Genomic DNA, 17,450 nt, shown 5'->3' with positions numbered 1-17,450 from the left:
GGCCTGTCCCCAGCCATGCTGCCAAGCTTGGAGTGTGCCAGGCACAGAGGAAGAGCTGGGAAGGAATTTAGTGATGCCGGGCCCCCCCACCCCCAACCCCTCTGCACCATTCGGGGGACCAGCCAGAGGGGCCCGGGTTTGGTTCCCAAAAGAGCTGGAGGAGTGACTAACACGCCCAGCCGGGTGGCGCTGGCCACTGCACACCCGCGGGGAGGACGACGGAAAGAGCAAGACCCAGAGCTGCCAACGAGCCCACAGCCGAGGCACCGCCTGTTTGCCTTTTTTTTCTTTCTCTTCGTTTTTAAAACAATATAGTGCAGACTGCACTTCTCACAGTAGAATATAATGGTCAATTTTAGTATAAAAAAAAACATTCTCAGAGATTTGTAAATGCACTTAGTGCTTGAACAGGCCTTGGAGAAAGATACAGTACCGCTTCCGGAGCGCCAGAGGGGCCGGGACTCGGGGGCTCAGTGGGGGGACCCTGCCTGCCTTCCCGCGCGTCGAGGGTGTGGGATGGGCCTTCGGGCGGCTCGCAGGAAAGGAGTTAGATGGGGTCTCCCAAGTAAACCCAGTAGATTGCCTCCTCACTGGCTCCTAGGAGAACCCCTGAAGAAGGAAGGGTAGGGTCCCTCGGATGGGGTCTAGGATGGCAGGCCCATTGTTAGCCCCTGTGGTGCCTTTGTGCGAATAGGAAAGTGGCACCCCTTCCTCAGGATTCGGAAAATTGCCATAATAAATATACAAGTCTAGGATGCAAGTGGTGTCTCCTTGGACGAGGTGCCCTTGTGCAGTGCACAGTCTGCACAACTGTGCCCAGCAGCCCTGTTAGATGTACTAGAGGGAAGGAGGAAGGTGGTAGTCCAGGGTTTGGAGAACGGGGATGGGGGTGCGATTTTTCTGTGTTGGGATGGAATGGGGGGAGGGGAAGGAGAGTCTGGAGGAGGAGGAGCAGGGGGACTGCAGGTCCCTGGAGCCTCAAATAGAGTTGTCTTCACCCAGATTGGCCAGTGGGGGACACTGTGAGCCCAGTGATGTCCTATAGGCACCCCCCCCCACACACACACCTCCTCCCACATCCCCCCCACCCCCGCCTGAGCCCCTCTCCTGGAGAGCCACAAAGAATGATTCCTGTTTCTAAGTGGTTTCTCTCTCGCGGCCTCTGCCAGCTCGGATGAAGGGAGGCGTGGACATCAGTGGCTGCCCCGGGGCCTCCCTGTGTCCTGGGGCAGCTGATGAGGGGGAGGGGCCTTGATGAGCCAGGTCGCCTTGCCCCTCCCTGACGAGTGGCCGCATGGCAGCGGCTGGCCTGGCTTCCCTGCGGGCATCAGTGGGCACCCGGACTCGGGGCAGGGCTGGGTGCCCCTTGTGCCGCCCACCCTGTTCTGTGGCCTGCCCCTCCTCAGCACCCGGTCCATCTGTCCGTCGGGCAGGCCTTATCTGTAGACGGGCAGGCGGATGTGGGCGTGCTGGTGGTCGAGCAGCCGGGGCACGGCCACCGCTTCGTAGCCCTTGCCCAGCATCTGCTCCTTGATGCAGGCCGGCCGGATGTCACTGATGAGACACTCCAACGACTGCAGGCTGCTGCTGAGCACCGCCGTGTTGCACACGCCCTTGCTGGGCAGGCCTGAGAGGGCCTCTGCGGGGGGCCCCGCCAGCTCCCGGGCCGCCCCGGGCCCCAGCTCGGTGACCGCCACTGCCGCCGCCGCGGGGTTGTAGCAGTCGCTGGTGGGAGTCACCAGCACGCTGTTCCAGGGGGCGGTGAAGTACTGGCCCACAGTGAAGCTGGCGGGCAGCCCCACGCCGCAGTTGAGGGGCGACCCGCTGGCCCGCTCGTACGCCCGCCCCCCGCAGACCTCGGGGGACTTGCTGGCCACCGTGCCCCCGCTGTAGGCCCGAAGCGGCTGGGGCGGCGGTGGGGGCGGCTTCTGCGGCCACAGCAGGTAATCCAGGCCACCGTCCGCGTACCCTGCAGGCTTGGTGGCGCCGGCCAACGTCAAGGCCGGTGTGCTGCCCTGGCCCAGCTCGGGGCCCTTCCGGCAGTCAGGCAGGCCGCCGGGGGCCGCGTAGGCCATGCTGGGGAAGCTGGGCACCGGGCCGTGCTTGGCCGGGCTGGGGTGGGGGATGGCCACGCCCTGGCAGGCGGGGGGCACGGCGCCCGGGGCCTGGCACTGCTGGTTGAGCTGGTAGAGGAGGCTGTGGATGGAGGGCAGGTTGGAGGGTGGCAGGGGCAGGCCGCGGCCGGGCAGGGGGATGACCGAGGCGGCGGGGGCGGCCGCGGGCAGGCCGGGTGGCGGGGCAGGCGCCTCAGGCGGCTTGGGGTAGGCCAGCGGCCCCAGCGTGCTGGGTGCGGGGTAGGGCGCGATGCCCACCTGCACGGCGGCCGGCGACAGCTTGGTCCGCTTGCCCTCGGCGCTCTTGAGCACGCTCTTGGCGGGCCCAGCGGGCGCGGACACCCCAGAGGCGGAGACAGCGGCCTTGACGATGGCCAGCAGGCCCTGGTAGCCGGCGCTGTGCTGCGGGTAGGGGCTGTAGCGCTGGCCGCTGGTGTCATAGCCGTTGACGGTGCGGCTGAGATGCTTGTGCTGGGGCACACGGATGTTGGTGGGAAAGATCTTGATGGAGAGCGGGCTGTTGGCCACCTTCTCGGCGTAGGCGTCCAGCTCGGCCGGGCTCGGGTAGCGGGAGGAATGCATGGAGCTGGCCACTGTCTCGCCTGCGGGGACAAGCAAGGAGAGGGAAGCACAGGTGAGAGCCAGCCCTGCGACCCAGGGACCCCGGAGGCCACACCCCCACTGCTCCCCAGGACTCGCCCTTCCCTCGCCTGTTTCTCTGTTCATTCATTTGCTCCTTCATTCATTCCTTCTCTGTTTTTAAGCTTTGGATGAAGGAGTAGAGGACAGAAGGAACCACGCACGTCATGAGCTTGCTGAACTGTCACAGACAGAACACACTCACGTGACCCTAAGCCTAGGGACGGGACAATGCCTGTGCCCCTCCAGTGCAGTGACGGCTCTCCTGCTCTGACACCCTGGACTCATTGTGTCTGGACGTGGTGAGATGGGCCCGTGCAGTGCACACTCATTTGTGTCGGGCCTCGCTCTCTCGAGGTTATGTCTTGAGATTGATCCAGGTGGCCGTGGGGGGTGGCGGTCCGTTCTTTCTCACTGCTGTGTGGTGTTCGTGTGACTGCGTCACTATTTACTCATCCTGCCTGCTGTTGATGGCCTTGGGGTCACTTCCAGCACGGGGCTCATCGGAATAGTGCTACGGCCCCCGGTTCACGGATTCAGTGCGTTCTCTTGGGAATATGCCCCGGGGCAGAATTGCTGGGATGCGGGAGGGAAGAATGTTCAGTTTCAGGGGAAAATGCCCAAGAGACTGTGCCAGGCTGCCCTCCCCACGGCGCAGCACAGGAGTCCTGGGGGCTGACACTCTCTAGGGCACTCTGTACGGCTGTCTTTCATTTTCAACTGCTCTGGGGGGTGTTCATTCCTTCCACCCCCTCACTTTCCTCTCGGTGCCTCCCTTCCCTCATCTGTAAAATGGGCTGATGATGACCTGCGACCTCCTGGGATGGTTAAGCGTTGCTGTGTGAACAGGGCCCAGCACGGGGCCTGGCGCAGAGGAGGAGGTGAAGCGGGAGCCGCTGCTGTTGGCTTCCATCCCCACCCTCAGGTTCCCTGGTCCCATGGCCAGGCGGGTGAGGAGGGGTTCCGCCCCCACTGGCTGCCCATCCCCTCCTTGAGCCTGCTGTCCCCTGTACGACCAGCGTGGTGGCCGCTGCCTTTTCTGTAAGCTGTCAGCTGAAGGGTGTACTCTGTGACAGGCTGGCTGTCCCCAATGCCAGTGGGCACAACTGGTCCTTGTCCAGGGGAGGCGGGTTGCCGTTGGGCAGACCCCCTTCTCCCATCCAGAGCCCCTCCCTGGTCCTGAGATGCTCCTCAGTGCTGCGCAGGACCCTCCCTGGGGCGGGGAAGGGAGCCGGGCCCTGTGTGAGGCAGATGGAAAGACCCTGGCTTTGGAGCTGGCAGGCCTGGTGGATCCTGCCTGGTGGGGGGGCTGTGTGGCCCTGGGCAAGCTGTTTGTCTGGCTGAGCCTCAGTTTCCCCACCTGTGGAATGGGGATAATGATGGTGCCAGGTCTGTGGAGTGGCCTCAAGGACTGACTGTGCCAAGGGGCCCACCAGTGACTGTGCCAGGGGGGGCTGGGGAGGGGGGGTTTCACCACGCTGAGCCTCAGTGGCCTCCTCTGTAAAATGGGGTTACACTGCAGCTAACACTACCTCCCAGGGTGGCTGTGAGTTACCGAGTCCTGTGGTGGAGCCCGTTAGCAGAAGGGGGTGCTCGCTAAGTGTGTTAATACCCTCCCCATCTGCCAGGGACAAGGGCCTTCCTGGGAGGGGAAGGGGCTCCTCCACAGGCGGGCCTAGTGTTGTCTGGGACAGAAGGCAGACCCCACCCCCTGCCAGGCCTCCCCACCAACTGGAAGGCCACGTTCCACATCCCATCCTTGCAGAGCCTCACCCACGACCCCTGTGGGCTCACAGCCAGTCGGAGCCCAATGCTGCTGTGATGGGAGGTGCAGGCGGCGTGGAGACACAAGGGAGCCTCACCCGGTGGGTGGGCGTCAGAGACGGCCTTCCAGAAGAAGCAGGCTCCCAGCAAAGGATAAGGAGAGAAGCATACTGCAGGCAGAAGAAACGGCGCGGGCAAAGGGCCGGGGGTGAGGAGGCACGTCCGGGCGGGAGGTGTAACTAACTGAGAGTAAGAGCAGAAGCCCGAGCAGACAGGTGGAGGAGAGAAGATGGGGAGCAGTGGTTCCAGAGGCGGGGGCCCGAGCGAGCCAGAGATGCTCAGGGGTCCTGCCCCAGGACACACTGGCCGTGTCTGGAGAGGAGTTTGGTTGTCACAATGTGGGGAAGGGCCTAGGATGCTGCTAAACATCCTACGATGCCCAGGGCAGCCCCTGCCCCAAAGAACGGTCTGGCCCCAGTGTCAGCAGTGCTGCAGCCACAGGAGTGATGAGACAGGCAGGGCAGGCGGGGCAGGGGTGGTGTTAGAAAGGTCACTCCCCTTTGCCCTCAGGGGCAGGGATGTGCCAGAGCTGGGCAGGGCAGCAGGCAGGAAGGGGTGGGCACCCAGTCCACTCCACCCCTGCGGCCTAACCTGGGCCTGGCAGGGGAAGCCGAGGCTGGGCCGGCCACGGGCCCCCATCCGGACCCTGCCTGGGGCAGCCCACTCCTGCGTGGCCTCAGATAAACCCAGTGTGGAGAATGGAAATGTCACTTTGGCCAACGGGGGAATCTTTCTCCGAGACTGGATTTAAACTACATTATACAAGCAATTTCATGGGCACTTAGCGCCGCTCGGAGAGGCCCGCAAAAAAGGGGCCAGCTCTTCATTTACCAGTCATAAATCAGCAGTTGCTATAATGAGCACAAAAATGTCACTTTTATGCAATTTTACAGATGAACAAAACTGGTGAAATTAACTGTGGTAACCTACTGTAGTCAGCAAAAGCGGCTGCCGGGAGGAAAAAAAAATGATATCTGTATATATTTTTGTTCCTCTTAAACTCTCTTCCCAAGCAAGTTTCTGCCATTGTGGTGTGAAAACTCATTTGTCCTCACCATTATACTTTCATTTGGAGTTTATCTTGAGTATCCAATGAGCCACCAACTGTGAAAATGATTAAATCTACAAAATCTATCTAATGGATGGAATAAATTAGGTGTTTAAAACCTTAAGAAGAAGAAGAAAAAGCAATGCCTGTTACTAGTTCCCACTCATTGAAAGAAGGGGCCCCTGATGGGTGAGCAGGGCGCAGGGAGGGTGGGCTGGTCCTCCAGCTTTCGTGGGAGCTGATGGGGGTGCCCTAACACAGGTGAGCGCTTGGTACGTGCCAGGCTCCGTGCCGACAGCTTTGCTCCTGTGGTCTGGAGCCGTAACAGCTCTGAGAGGTGGGAAGTGGTCCCCATTTTGCAGATAAGAAAGCAGACAAGTTATGGCAGGCGGCCTCCAAGATCTGCCACGCGCCCCACCCCAAGGAGTCTGACCTCCTGGTAGTCACGCCCTACTGTGGTCCTCTCACTCCAGACACGGCTGTGTGACCTATGAGATACTGTGGAAGTGAAGGAGCGAGGCCATAAAAGGCACCGTGGCTTCCTCCTCCCTCATTCTCTCCTGGATCACTTGCCGTGGGGGAAGCAGCTGCCACGTGAGGACACCGGAGCGGCCACGGGGAGCCCCACGTGGAGACGAACCAGGGCCTCCTGCCAACAGCCATGTGAGCCTTCTTGGAAGCAGGTCCTCTGGCCCCGGTCAAGCCTTCAGATGGCTGCAGCCCCTGCCGACATCTGACTATAACTTGTAAGAGACACAGGGCAGAGCTACCCAGCTAAGCCGCCCCTGAATTCCTGATCCACAGAACCCGCGAGAGAGAATGCATGACTACTGATGTTTGAAGCCACCACATTCTGGAGCCACTTGTTACACAGCAGTAGATAACTAACACGGGCCCCCATTTTACAGATGAGGACACGGGAGCTCAGAGCTTCTGAGACCACACAACCGAGAGGGGCAGAGCTGGCATCTGGACGTGGTCTGCCTGCCTTGGAGGTCACCTTCACCCCACCTGTACCCCGAGGCAGGCCCCGGATGAAGCCGGGAGAGTCCCCCTTCTTCCACAGAATTAGGAGGGGACAGTCCTGAGGAGGGACCATAATGTCAGCCTGGCGGCTCAGAGAGGCCTCAGGGCCAGGCAGCTCTCACCCTGCCCTTGGCTTTGCCTTGCCCCTGGAGCCCAGGTGTCACCTGGACACGGGCTGGATGCTCCCCAGTGTTTTGAACGTGAGTGCCTTCAGGTGGGCGTGGGCCTGCAGGTCACCGGAGTCCCTTGTCTCAAACCTGGCCTGCTCGCTGTGCCACTGTGGCCCTTGTGGGCCTTAGAGTTTGCAACCCCTGCTTTACGCCTTGTTCCTGAGGGGCTTTCTCCTGAGCCACCCTGGGTGCTCAGGACAACGAGGCTGTGGCCAGACAGACCCGTCCAGCCTGGGAACCCCCGTCCACTGCCGGTCGGGACGCTTGGGAGAATTTGTCCTGTGAGGAACTAAGCCGGACAGACAGCCCTGTGGAAAGCTGCCTTTTGGAAGCCTCCTTCCAGCCCCGCATCCACCAGATGCTTCCCGAGCCCCTCATATGCCAGGTCCTGTACCGGGCCTCGGCGATGCCGCAGCAGTCAGAGCAGACCAAGTCCCTGCCCTCGGGGAGCGCGAGCACAGTCAACAGTGTGTAACGTGTCAGGCAGCAGCAAGCTCCAAGTGCAGGAAGGAAGCAGGGTAGTGGGTTTAAAACATGTCCACTGATTCTGACAGTCCTCCCACAAAGAGTGGAGTCTAATTCTCCTTCGCTTGAACGTGAACTAGTTTAGCGACTTGATTCTACTGAATATAACGCGGAGGTGGTGCTGTGTCACCTTCGTGGCTGGGCTGTAGAAGGCAGTATGGCTTCTGCCTGGAATCCAGGTAGGTCTGTATGTGTGTGTGTGTGTGTGTGTGTGTGTGTGTGTCTCTCTCTGTCCATCTCTGAGACCCGGCCACCGTGTTCTGAGGAAGCCCAGGCCCCATGGAGGGGCCGTGTGTGGCTATTTCGGCCGACAGCCAGCATCAACCACCCGATGTGTGAGGAGCAGCTTGGGTCTCCCAGCAGATGCACCCCACCTCCACCCCCCAAACGACATCATGGAGCAGAGACACCATCCCCGTCTCTTTTCCCAAGTATATTAAATGGCTGTTTGACACCATCGAGTTTTGGGGTAATTTGGCACACGGCCATAGTCCCCGGGACAGTGGGGTATGAGGGGCCAAGAGTGACAGGGTGGCGGGGCGCCTGCTTTGGACATGGTGGTTAGTGAAGAAGAATTCCCTGATAAAGTGGCTTTGAGAAGAGAGCGGAAGGAGGTGAGGGGGTGAGCCACGTGGATGTTGATGAAAGCGTGACCTCGGCAGTGGGGACAGCAGGCACAAGGGCCAGGGGCGGTGGGCAAGGCGAGTCTGGGGAAGCAGAGGCAGCAGGGGAGGGTCGTAGAAGATGGACCCGGGACGTGGGGGGCACGCAGTGCAAACGGGCTGGGCCTTGGGGGCCACTGTGAGGACCTGGGCCTCACTCCGCATTGGGTGGTGGGGAGCAGAGGACAGAGGTGCCCTGACGCAGGCCTTCACAGGACCCCTCAGGCTCCTGCGGAGAAAACAGGCAGGAAAAGGGGCATCAGGAGGGAAGTGTCCTGGGAGCAGCCCAACTGGCCCATGAGACAGAGCACCCAGGAGGCCCCCAGCAGAAATGCCCCAGCTGGGCATGAAAACTTAGGGGATGTGGGTGGGATGTGGCTCATGGGCCACCAGGTTGAGAGCTCTGGTGGCAGAGAAGGATTTATGAGCCAGGATTTGAGCCCTGGTCCTCTGTCCCCTGGGCCCCAGCTCTCAATCCCGGGGCACCACAGACGCCGTGTGTGGGCCGGTTCTCTGAAGCTGACGCGCCTTCCCCCGCTAACCAAAATCCCCAGGTCCTTTAAAGTGCAGCTTGAATGATGCCTCCTTGTGCTGATGGCCTGGACACCCCGCTCATCTGGTCTGTCCCCGTCTGCCTCCTCCGCCCCACAGGCGGTGGGAAGTGCCCCGTCTCTGGGGCCCCCCAAGTACCTGACCCAGAGTGGTGAATCTGGGGTTGGGTGGAATGGTGCATGCAGTGCCTGGCGCAGAGTGGTATCTGAGTCGTATGCTGGGAGAATGATGTAAGAGGGGTTGCTTACAGCCCCCCACTCTGCTGCCTCTGACCCTCCAGCTCTCAGCCGAGATGCATGCCGCCCCCCGCCATCCAAGCAGCCTCCCCTCACGTTCTGCCCCAGGACTCCCATGCTGTAGCTGTCTGTCGACATGTCTCCTGGGCTAAATTTGGAGGCCCTGAGGGCAAACCCTGCTCCTTCTCACCACCCTATGCCTAAAAGAACACATGGAGCCACAGCAGGTGCTTGGGGCGCATCACATGAGTGACAGTGCAGAGCCTGGCGCATCCCCTGTTCCGAGGCCCTCGAGAGGCGAGGCACCGGGGAGCTGCCAGACAGAAGCAGGACTCCCGTGTGCGCAGAGACAAAGGCGCCCGCCCTCTGAACTGGGCTGCTCTTGCCCCTGCTCTGCCTGCCCGCCGTGGCCCCCATTAAAGCCTTGTCGGGAAATTTAAAAGGCTGGCTGGAAGTGCTGGGAGCCGCCGCTGCCATTAAGTGAATGTTATGGGCCTTTTACAGGTGCGTTAAGTAGACGTGGTTATTAACGAGTATATTAAGCCAATTAAAAGCTGCTCTTTGAGTGGGGTTTAATGTCGCTACAGGGAGACACGGGAGTGGGACTCGGCAGGGGCCTTTCAGAAGCCGTGAGGAGGGGGAGGGAGCGGGAGAGGGAGGGGGTGCGGGCTCTGCTGTAGAGACGGTGGAGAGGTGAGACACTTGGACTCCGGCTGGAGTCGGGGCAGGCGGTTTGACACCCAGCTTTGCCACTTGCTGTGGGTGACCTCGGGCAGCCACTGAACGTGAGCCTCAGTTTCTCATCTGTAAGGGAATGAAGGGGTGGACATGCCCCGGGCTGCTGAAGTCCTCGTGATCCTCTGTACCGTAAGGCATGTGGTACTTGCTCCTGGAGGGGGCAGGTGGAGGTGGGGATGGTGGTGGATGGGGCAGGGCCAGGACGCCAACCCAGAATTCCTGCTCCTACACTCCAGGGCTCTCTGGGGGACCCCAGGCATCTACAGTGGATATATGCCAGACCCTCCAGGTACTGTCCAGAGGAACGCGGGTTCCTACGGATCCACCGGACACCCCCCTGGAGAAGTTGTTTCCTCGGTGGACCCCAGATTTTTTGACTGTGAGATGGAGGTAACTGTAGCTTTCCCATACGAGGGGCGGGAGGATTAAAGATGTGCCAGGCACACAGTGGGTGTTGAGCAAACGCCATCTCTTTCTCACGCTGTCACAGGTTTTGTCTATTGCCTCTTAAGGCTCTGGAAGTCACAGTGCGCATTATCTGTGCTGAAATGGGGGGAGGAGAGGAATCCAGGACAGAAGGGGTTCCCGGACATGGGGCCTGGCCTCAGCCCCCAGGCAGGAGCAGCACACATCTGCATTCCCCTTTGCTGCTGACACTCTGCCCTTGGAGGTGGCAGCCTCCTGAATGCTCAATTAATGTGACACTAATTAGCTGGTGGCACCGGCAGAATCCCTAATGAGGCTGCCCGGGGGGGCGGGGGAAGTGGCGGGCCAGGGCAGACGCAGCTGTTCGCGGCCCGGGCTGGGAGAGCTGTGCGGAGGTTCAGGGTGGTTGGCAACCTGACCTGCCCTCAGCCCCAGCCCTCTGACCTCGTGGCAGCGGAGGGCATCTGAGGTCAGACCCGGCTGTGAATCCAGGTGCCCCAGGACCAGCTAGGGGACCTCAGAGACGTGACCACAGCTCCCTGGCCTCCATTTTCCCTAAGGGGACGAGGGAAGAGTAAATAAGAGGATGATGTCAGAGGCTTGATGCATACCGGGTGCTCAAAAAGGCTGGCTGCCTGCCTTCCAGCACATTCTGGGCCTGACTGGGCTGTTCAGGGCAGTGGTTATCGCTGGGCACTGCACAAGGATCCTCTCTTATTCTCTAACCACGTACATGCACACACACCTGTGTGAGCTCACAGACATGCTCCGAAGCTTGGGGCCACACGTGAGCCACACATTCCCAGACACTCAGGGATGTCCTGCACATACAGAGATGGGCAGGTGCTCACAGGCACACGTGTGTATCCACACGCGCCTTCCACACCTCCTGAGCCCCGGCTAGAGCCCTGGAGTGGCCGACAAGGTCCATGTAGGTGGAGCTTGGAGCACTTTAATCCCTCCCCAGACTGACTTTCCTGCCCCTTGCTTGCACCTCAGTTTCCCTTACCTGCTCTCTGACCGGGCTCTGTCTTCAGGAGCCCACTCCCCCCTCTCTCCCTGTAGCCAGGCCCCTGGCTGTGTCTGTGTCCCCGTCTCACCCCACTACATTGCTGCCTGTCTCTGTCTTCATGGCGGCTGTCTCTGCCCTTGGAACTGCTGCCTCATCTCTCCCTCCTTTTGGCAGTGTACGTACCTACTCCCGTCTGCCTCCATCCACATCTGCGTTGGTCTGACTCATCCGCTCCTTCCCTCCTCACTCCAGTCTCGTCTCCAGCGCTCACTCCCGGCCTCACCCCCTCCCGCCCACTCCCGGCTCCCTGCCCATCCCCTTTGCGGTCTTTCTGTAGCCTGTGCAGAAAGGTTCTCTGTGGCTCTCTCTTTGGGACACTGGTCCATTATAAGTGCTTCAGACACCCTCTCTCAATTTTTGGCTTGTTCTGACATTTTTTAACAGTGTATTTTGCTGAGCCTCAGTTTTTAATTTTAATGTGGTCCGACCTGTTTCCTTTGTGCTTTTTTTCTCTCAGTTTGGAAATCTTTCCCGTCTTGAGGACGATATTCTCTGTCATTTTCTTCAAAGAATGGTATGGTTTTGCTTTCCACGGTATTAGATTTTTAGTCTGGCTGGAAGTCCCTTTTGTGTATGGTGTGAGGTAAGGCTCCAGGGCCATTTATTCCACATGGACGGCCAGTTGTCCCAGGGCTGCATGTCCATCCCCAGGGATCTGCAAGGCCTGCGCTGTCTTAGGTTGAGCTCACATCTGTGTCAATTCATTTCCAGATGCTGGGCTCTACCCCCTGGGCCCCTCTGACCCTGTGCTGATCCCACCATCTCAGCCTGAAGCCGTGGCAGTGCTAGCCCCTCCCCCACCCTTATTCTTCTTTGTCAAGGGCACCTCGGCTATTCTTGACCCTTTGTTCTTTATCAGTTTCAAAGTCAGCTTTTCAAGGTGTACACACCCACAGATGGTAAGGATGTAGGGATTGAACTGAATTGAATTTTTTCCATATTGAATCTGTCCATAACCTATATCTAAGTTTATTTAGGTCTTTAAAAAAGTATCATTGAATAAACTTATAGACAATCCCTAGATAGATACAAACTACCAAAACTGACTTAAGAAGAAATAGAAAATCTGAATAGACCTGTAACAAGTAAAGAGATGGAATTAGTAATCAAAACAGTATCCACAAAGAAATGCCCAGGCCTAGAGGGTGAATTCTACCAATCATGTAAAGAACTAATGGGAATTTTTCACAAACTCTTCTGAAAAAAGGGAACAGGAGAGAACACTTGCAAACTAATTCCGTGAGGCTAGTATTACTCTGATAGCAAAACGAAAGACACCACAAAATAACTACAGCCTAATATGCCTTATGAATGGACATGCAAAAAATCAACAAAATACTAGCAAACTGAATCTAGCAACATGTAAAAAGCGTTATCCACCACGACCAAGTGGGACCTATCCCAGGAATGCAGGGTGAATGTCCAAAACTCAATTAATGTCATACAGCATGTTGAGAGAATAAAGGGCCATCACATGGGGATCTCAATAGACACAGAAATTGGACTATCTGACATAATCCAAGGTCCCTTCATGATAAAGACCTCAGCAAACTAGGATAGAAGGGAACTTCCTTAACCCGATAAAGAATATCTAGGAAAAACCTGCAGCTAATGTCATATTTAATGGTAAGAGACTGAAAACTTTCCCTTTAAAATCAGAAAAAGACACGGATGTCCACACTTGCCACTTCTATTCAACATTGTACTGAAGATTCTAGCCAGGGCAATTAGACAAGAAAAAGAAAGAAAAGGCATTCACGCTAAAGAACAAGAAGTAAAACTCTCTCTATTCACAAATGACATAATCTTGCACATGGAAAATCCTATGAAATCCACTAAAAAACCATTAGAATAAACAAGTTCAGCAAAGTTGCAGGATACAAGATCAACATACAAAACTTCAATTGTGAACAATCCAAAATGAAACTGAGGAAACAATTCTATATACAATTGCATCAAAAAGGACAAAATACTTAGAAATAAATTTAACAGAAGAAGAGCAAAACTTATAATCTGAAAACTACAAAATGTTGTTGAAAGAAACTGAAGAAAGTTTAAATAAATAAAAAGACATCTCATGTTTATGGATTGGAAGATGAAATATCAAGATGGCAAAACTCCCTAAATTGATCTACAGATCCAACACAATCTCTGTCAAAATGCCAGATGGCTTCCTTGCACAAAGTGACAAGCTGATCCTAAAATTCATGGGGCCCAGAAGAGTGAAAACAATCTTGAAAAAGAAAGACAAAGTTGGAGGACTCACATTTTCTGATTTCACTACTTATTACAAAGCTACAGTAATCAAGACAGTGTGGTACTGGCATGAGGACAGACATACAGATCAACAGAGCAGAACTGAAAATCCACAAATAAACCCTCACATTTGTGGTCAATTGTGGTCAATTGATTTTTGCCAAGGGAGCCAAAACGATTCAATAGAGAAGGATTGGTCTCTTCAACAAATGGTGCTGGGGCAAGATAACCACATGCAAAAGGATGAAGTTGGGCCCCTCCCTCACACCATACACAAAAATTAAGTCAAGATGGATCGCAGTCCTGATCTAAGAGCTAAAACTAGAAAACTCTTAGAAGAAAACAAAGGAATAAATTTTCGTGACATAGGATTAAGCAAAGCCTTCTTAGATTCAACACCAAAAGTCTAAGCGACAAAAGAAATTTTGAATTCATCAAAATTAAAACGTTTTGTGCTTGAAAGGACACCATAAAGAAAGTGAAAAAGACGACCCTAGAACAGGAGAAAATATTTGCAATCATGTATCTGATAAGGGACTTATATATACAGAATTTTTACAACTTAGTAATAAAAAGACAATCCAATTAAAAAATGGGCAAAAGAGCAGGATAGACATTTCTTCAAAGAAGATAGGCAAAGGCTAAGAAACCATAAAAAGATGCTCAACATCCTTAGCCGTTAGGGAAATGCAAATGAAAACCATGAGATACCACTTTATATCCACTAGCATGGCTATAATTAAAAAGACAGATGGTTAAGTGTTGGTGAGGATGTGGAGAAACTGGAACCCTCACACTGCTGGTGGGAATGTAAAATGACACAGCTACTTTGAAACAGTCTGGCAGTTCCTAAAAAAATTAAGCACACAGTTACCATGTGACCCAGCGATTCCACTCCTAGGTATATATGCAAGAGAAATGAAAACAGGGGCTGGCCCTGTAGCCAAGTGGTTAAGTTTGCACGCTCTGCTTCGGCGGCCCAGGGTTTCGCCAGTTTGAATCCTGGGCACGGACACGGCACCGCTCATCAAGCCATGCTGAGGCGGCATCCCACATGCCACAACTAGAAGGACCTACAACTAAAAATACACAACTATGTACCAGAGGGCTTTGGGAGAAAAAGGAAAAATAAAAAAATCTTTAAGAGAAATGAAAACATATGTCCACACAAAAACTTGTACATGAATGTTCATAGCAGCATTCTTCACAATAGTCCAAAATGTGGCAACAACCCAAATGTCCATCAACTGATAAATGGTAAATAAAACACGGCATATCCATGCAATGGAATGTTACTTGGCAATAGCAAGTACTAACATGTGGGGCTGGCCCCGTGGCCGAGTGGTTAAGTTCACGTGCCCTGCTGCAGGCGGCCCAGTGTTTCGTTGTTTCAAATCCTGTGTGTGGACATAGCACTGCTCATCAAACCATGCTGAGGCAGCATCCCATATGCCACAACTAGAAGGACCCACAACGAAGAATAGACAACTATGTACCGGGGGACTTTGGGGAGAAAAAGGAAAAAATAAAATCTTTAAAAAAAAAAAAAAGTACTGACGTGATACTTCATGGATGAACCTTGAAAACATTATACTAAGTGAAAAAAGCCAGACACAAAAGGCCACATATTGTATGATTCCATTTACATATAAGAAACGTCCAGAATAGGTCTATCTATAGAGACAGAAAGTAGTTCCGTGGTTGCTTAGGGCTGTGAGGAAATGGGGACTGACCACTCATGGATACGGGGTTTCTTTTTGGGGTGATGAGAAAATGTTCTGGAATTTGATGGTGGTGATGATTACACAACTCTGAATTTATGCTAAAAAAAGTACTGACTAGTACACTTGGATGGGTAAATTGTATGGCATGTGAATTGTATGGTACCTGTTAATGTACACATAAAGCTGTTACCAAAGAAATTGTAACAGTATCTTTTTTGTAAAATGCATTTCCCAACTCTTTGTTGTTGGCTAGAGCAGGAGCCAGCCAAATCCGGCCCACTGCCTGCGTTTGTAAATAAAGTTTTATTGGAACACAGCCATGCCCATTCATTTCCGTGAGTCTGTGGCAGTTTTCGCGCGACAGTGCAGCAGAGATGAGTAGTTGGAATCGAGAATGTAGAGTCTGCAGGGCCAAAAATATCAGCTCTTTACAGAAAAAGTCTGCCAACTTCCGTTGGACAGGAATATAATTGCATTTGTATGTTGATCTTATATCCGCAATCTTGCTGAAGTCTTATTCTCTTGGGGTTTCTCTGCAGCTAGTTTCACTTCTTGCTCACCCTCAGAACTTGTTATTTATTTTCCCGGTCTTACTGAGCTGGCCAGGACCTCTGGACGGGGGCAAAGGCCGCGATGCGGATTCTATCAGCCTTGGGTGGGTTTGCTGTGGACTGTGCTTGGATGCCCTGTAACAGATGAAGGAAGCTGCTTGCCTTCCTAGTTTCCTAAGAGCTTATTTTTATTTAAGTCACAGAAGGGGGCTAACTGTCCGGCCCTCGCCTGCCCTGCCGTCTCCGAGCCTCTGTCCTCTCCCAGGCTGGGCTCCCCCGGCAGGGGCGGCACCGGACCCTGCTTCCACCCCCAGGCTGCACTCAGCAACAGCTACGTAATTGAATCTGCTGTGCGGCCAGAGGTTTGTCTTTAATTTTATTGGAATTTTAAATTGCTTTGTTTCTTCCGTATTTTATTAGTGTCAGTGGAAGCAGCTGCACCTGCAGGAATACTCACTAGGCTGGCTGAGGCAGTGGCTCCAGCCTTCGGGTGGGGGTGGGGGGGGGCGGTCGGGGTTGTTGGCAGAGGGTGGGGGAGGGGTGGGAGCTGGGGAGAAGGGCCGCTCCCGGATCTCCTTAGGTTAGCAAGCCCTTCGAAGCGTCTGGTCCATGAAGATGAGAGCGATGGGCCTGAGAATCTCCTGTCCCCTCATGGGTATGGGTGTGGGGGCAGGTAAAGGGTTTGAGTCTCCTCCCAGGCCCTGGGGGGTTCTCTCCTTCTGTTCTTACCCCCATGTCACAGTGGAGGAAACTGAGGCCCATAGAGGGCTGATCACTCACTCGCCCAAGACCACATACATGCCCCACTCAGGGCACAGCCAGGATTTGACCCCCCGATCATCTTGGTCCCAAAGCCTCAGGGTCCGGCAGAGCAAGGGCGAAAGCCCATGTCAGTCTCCGGGACAACTGCCACAGTGCCCCGCCCCCCGGCCAAGCCCTGTGGTGCCTCTCTGGGGCTCTCTGCACAGCCTGTACTTTCAGCGGCATGTGACTCAAAGTTTATGTATCAACACCATGATGAGGAAATCAAATATTTATTAGCAGGGAAGGTCCTGAGCAGCTGAGAAAAACAGGTTTCTGTCCCAGGGGTGGGCAGGTCCTGTCTGGGACCCAGGGACTCTGGCCAGCTGGGAGCAGCCCACGATCTGAGGCCTGAGACAGGGGAAGGAGAATGGTCTTTCCTCCCCCCCACATCTTTTTTCCTTTGTTTTGTTCCAGGTCACTTTCTCCAGTCACCTGGAACAGGCTACAACAGCCAGCCACCCGGGCTCCTGGACACACAGCCACCCGTGCCCCCAGCCCCACCGCCTGCCTGACCTCAGGTTCCAGAGAGGTGAACTGCAGTAATTTCTGGTTTACTGGCCATGTTTTGGGCATAAGTGGTGGCCAGTCCTCAGTACAGCCCTGTGTCGTCAGGCTGCTGTGATCCGCTTTTACAGGAAGAGGACGGAGGGGGTCTCAGACTGGGCCACATCTTCTCCTTACTGGGCTCCTGACATATCATGGCAGACGGTCAGTGCTGGATGGCTTCTTAGGTCCGTCTAATCTGACCCCTTGCTTTGTAGAAGGGGAGCACAGGCCCAAAGAGGCCCATCGACTTGCCCAAGGTCATGTTGTACGTGGCCCAGTCGAGACCTTTCTCCCTTGGTGAGAAACGCAGCAGAGCACAAGGTCTGGTCACAGAGCTCAAGGCCAGCCCTTCCTGTCTCGGTTCTGCCTTGGGGCTACAGGGACCAGAGGGTCAGTTCAGGGCCTGATCACCCAAGACTCATGCCCAGGAGGAAAGGGCAGGAGCCGCCCCTGCCAAGTGTCCAGGCCTTGACCGGCAGCAGGGCACCCAATTCAATTTGCTTATCTCCCTCCCTTCCTGCCTCCCTCTTTCCTGTG

The 17,450-nt window shown here is 55.2% G+C and overlaps 1 protein-coding gene across 2 annotated transcripts in view; it reads right to left on the bottom strand.

The window, feature by feature from the left end:
* Positions 1-241: 241 nt before the first annotated feature.
* FAM222A (family with sequence similarity 222 member A) overlaps positions 242-17,450 on the bottom strand; it is a 54,794-nt gene continuing 37,585 nt past the window's right edge. For both annotated transcript variants that reach the window (XM_014867809.3, XM_044775708.2), the window contains exon 3: positions 242-2,716. In XM_014867809.3, the coding sequence (XP_014723295.2) occupies positions 1,437-2,716 (1,280 nt within the window). In that variant the 3' untranslated portion in view covers positions 242-1,436. The remainder of the gene's footprint in view (positions 2,717-17,450) is intronic.

Source organism: Equus asinus, chromosome 8 (assembly GCF_041296235.1).
Source record: "Equus asinus isolate D_3611 breed Donkey chromosome 8, EquAss-T2T_v2, whole genome shotgun sequence".
Taxonomy (NCBI): Eukaryota; Metazoa; Chordata; class Mammalia; order Perissodactyla; family Equidae; genus Equus; species Equus asinus.
Note: the sequence above shows the minus strand (reverse complement) of the source record. Positions and strands in the feature narration are given on the sequence as shown.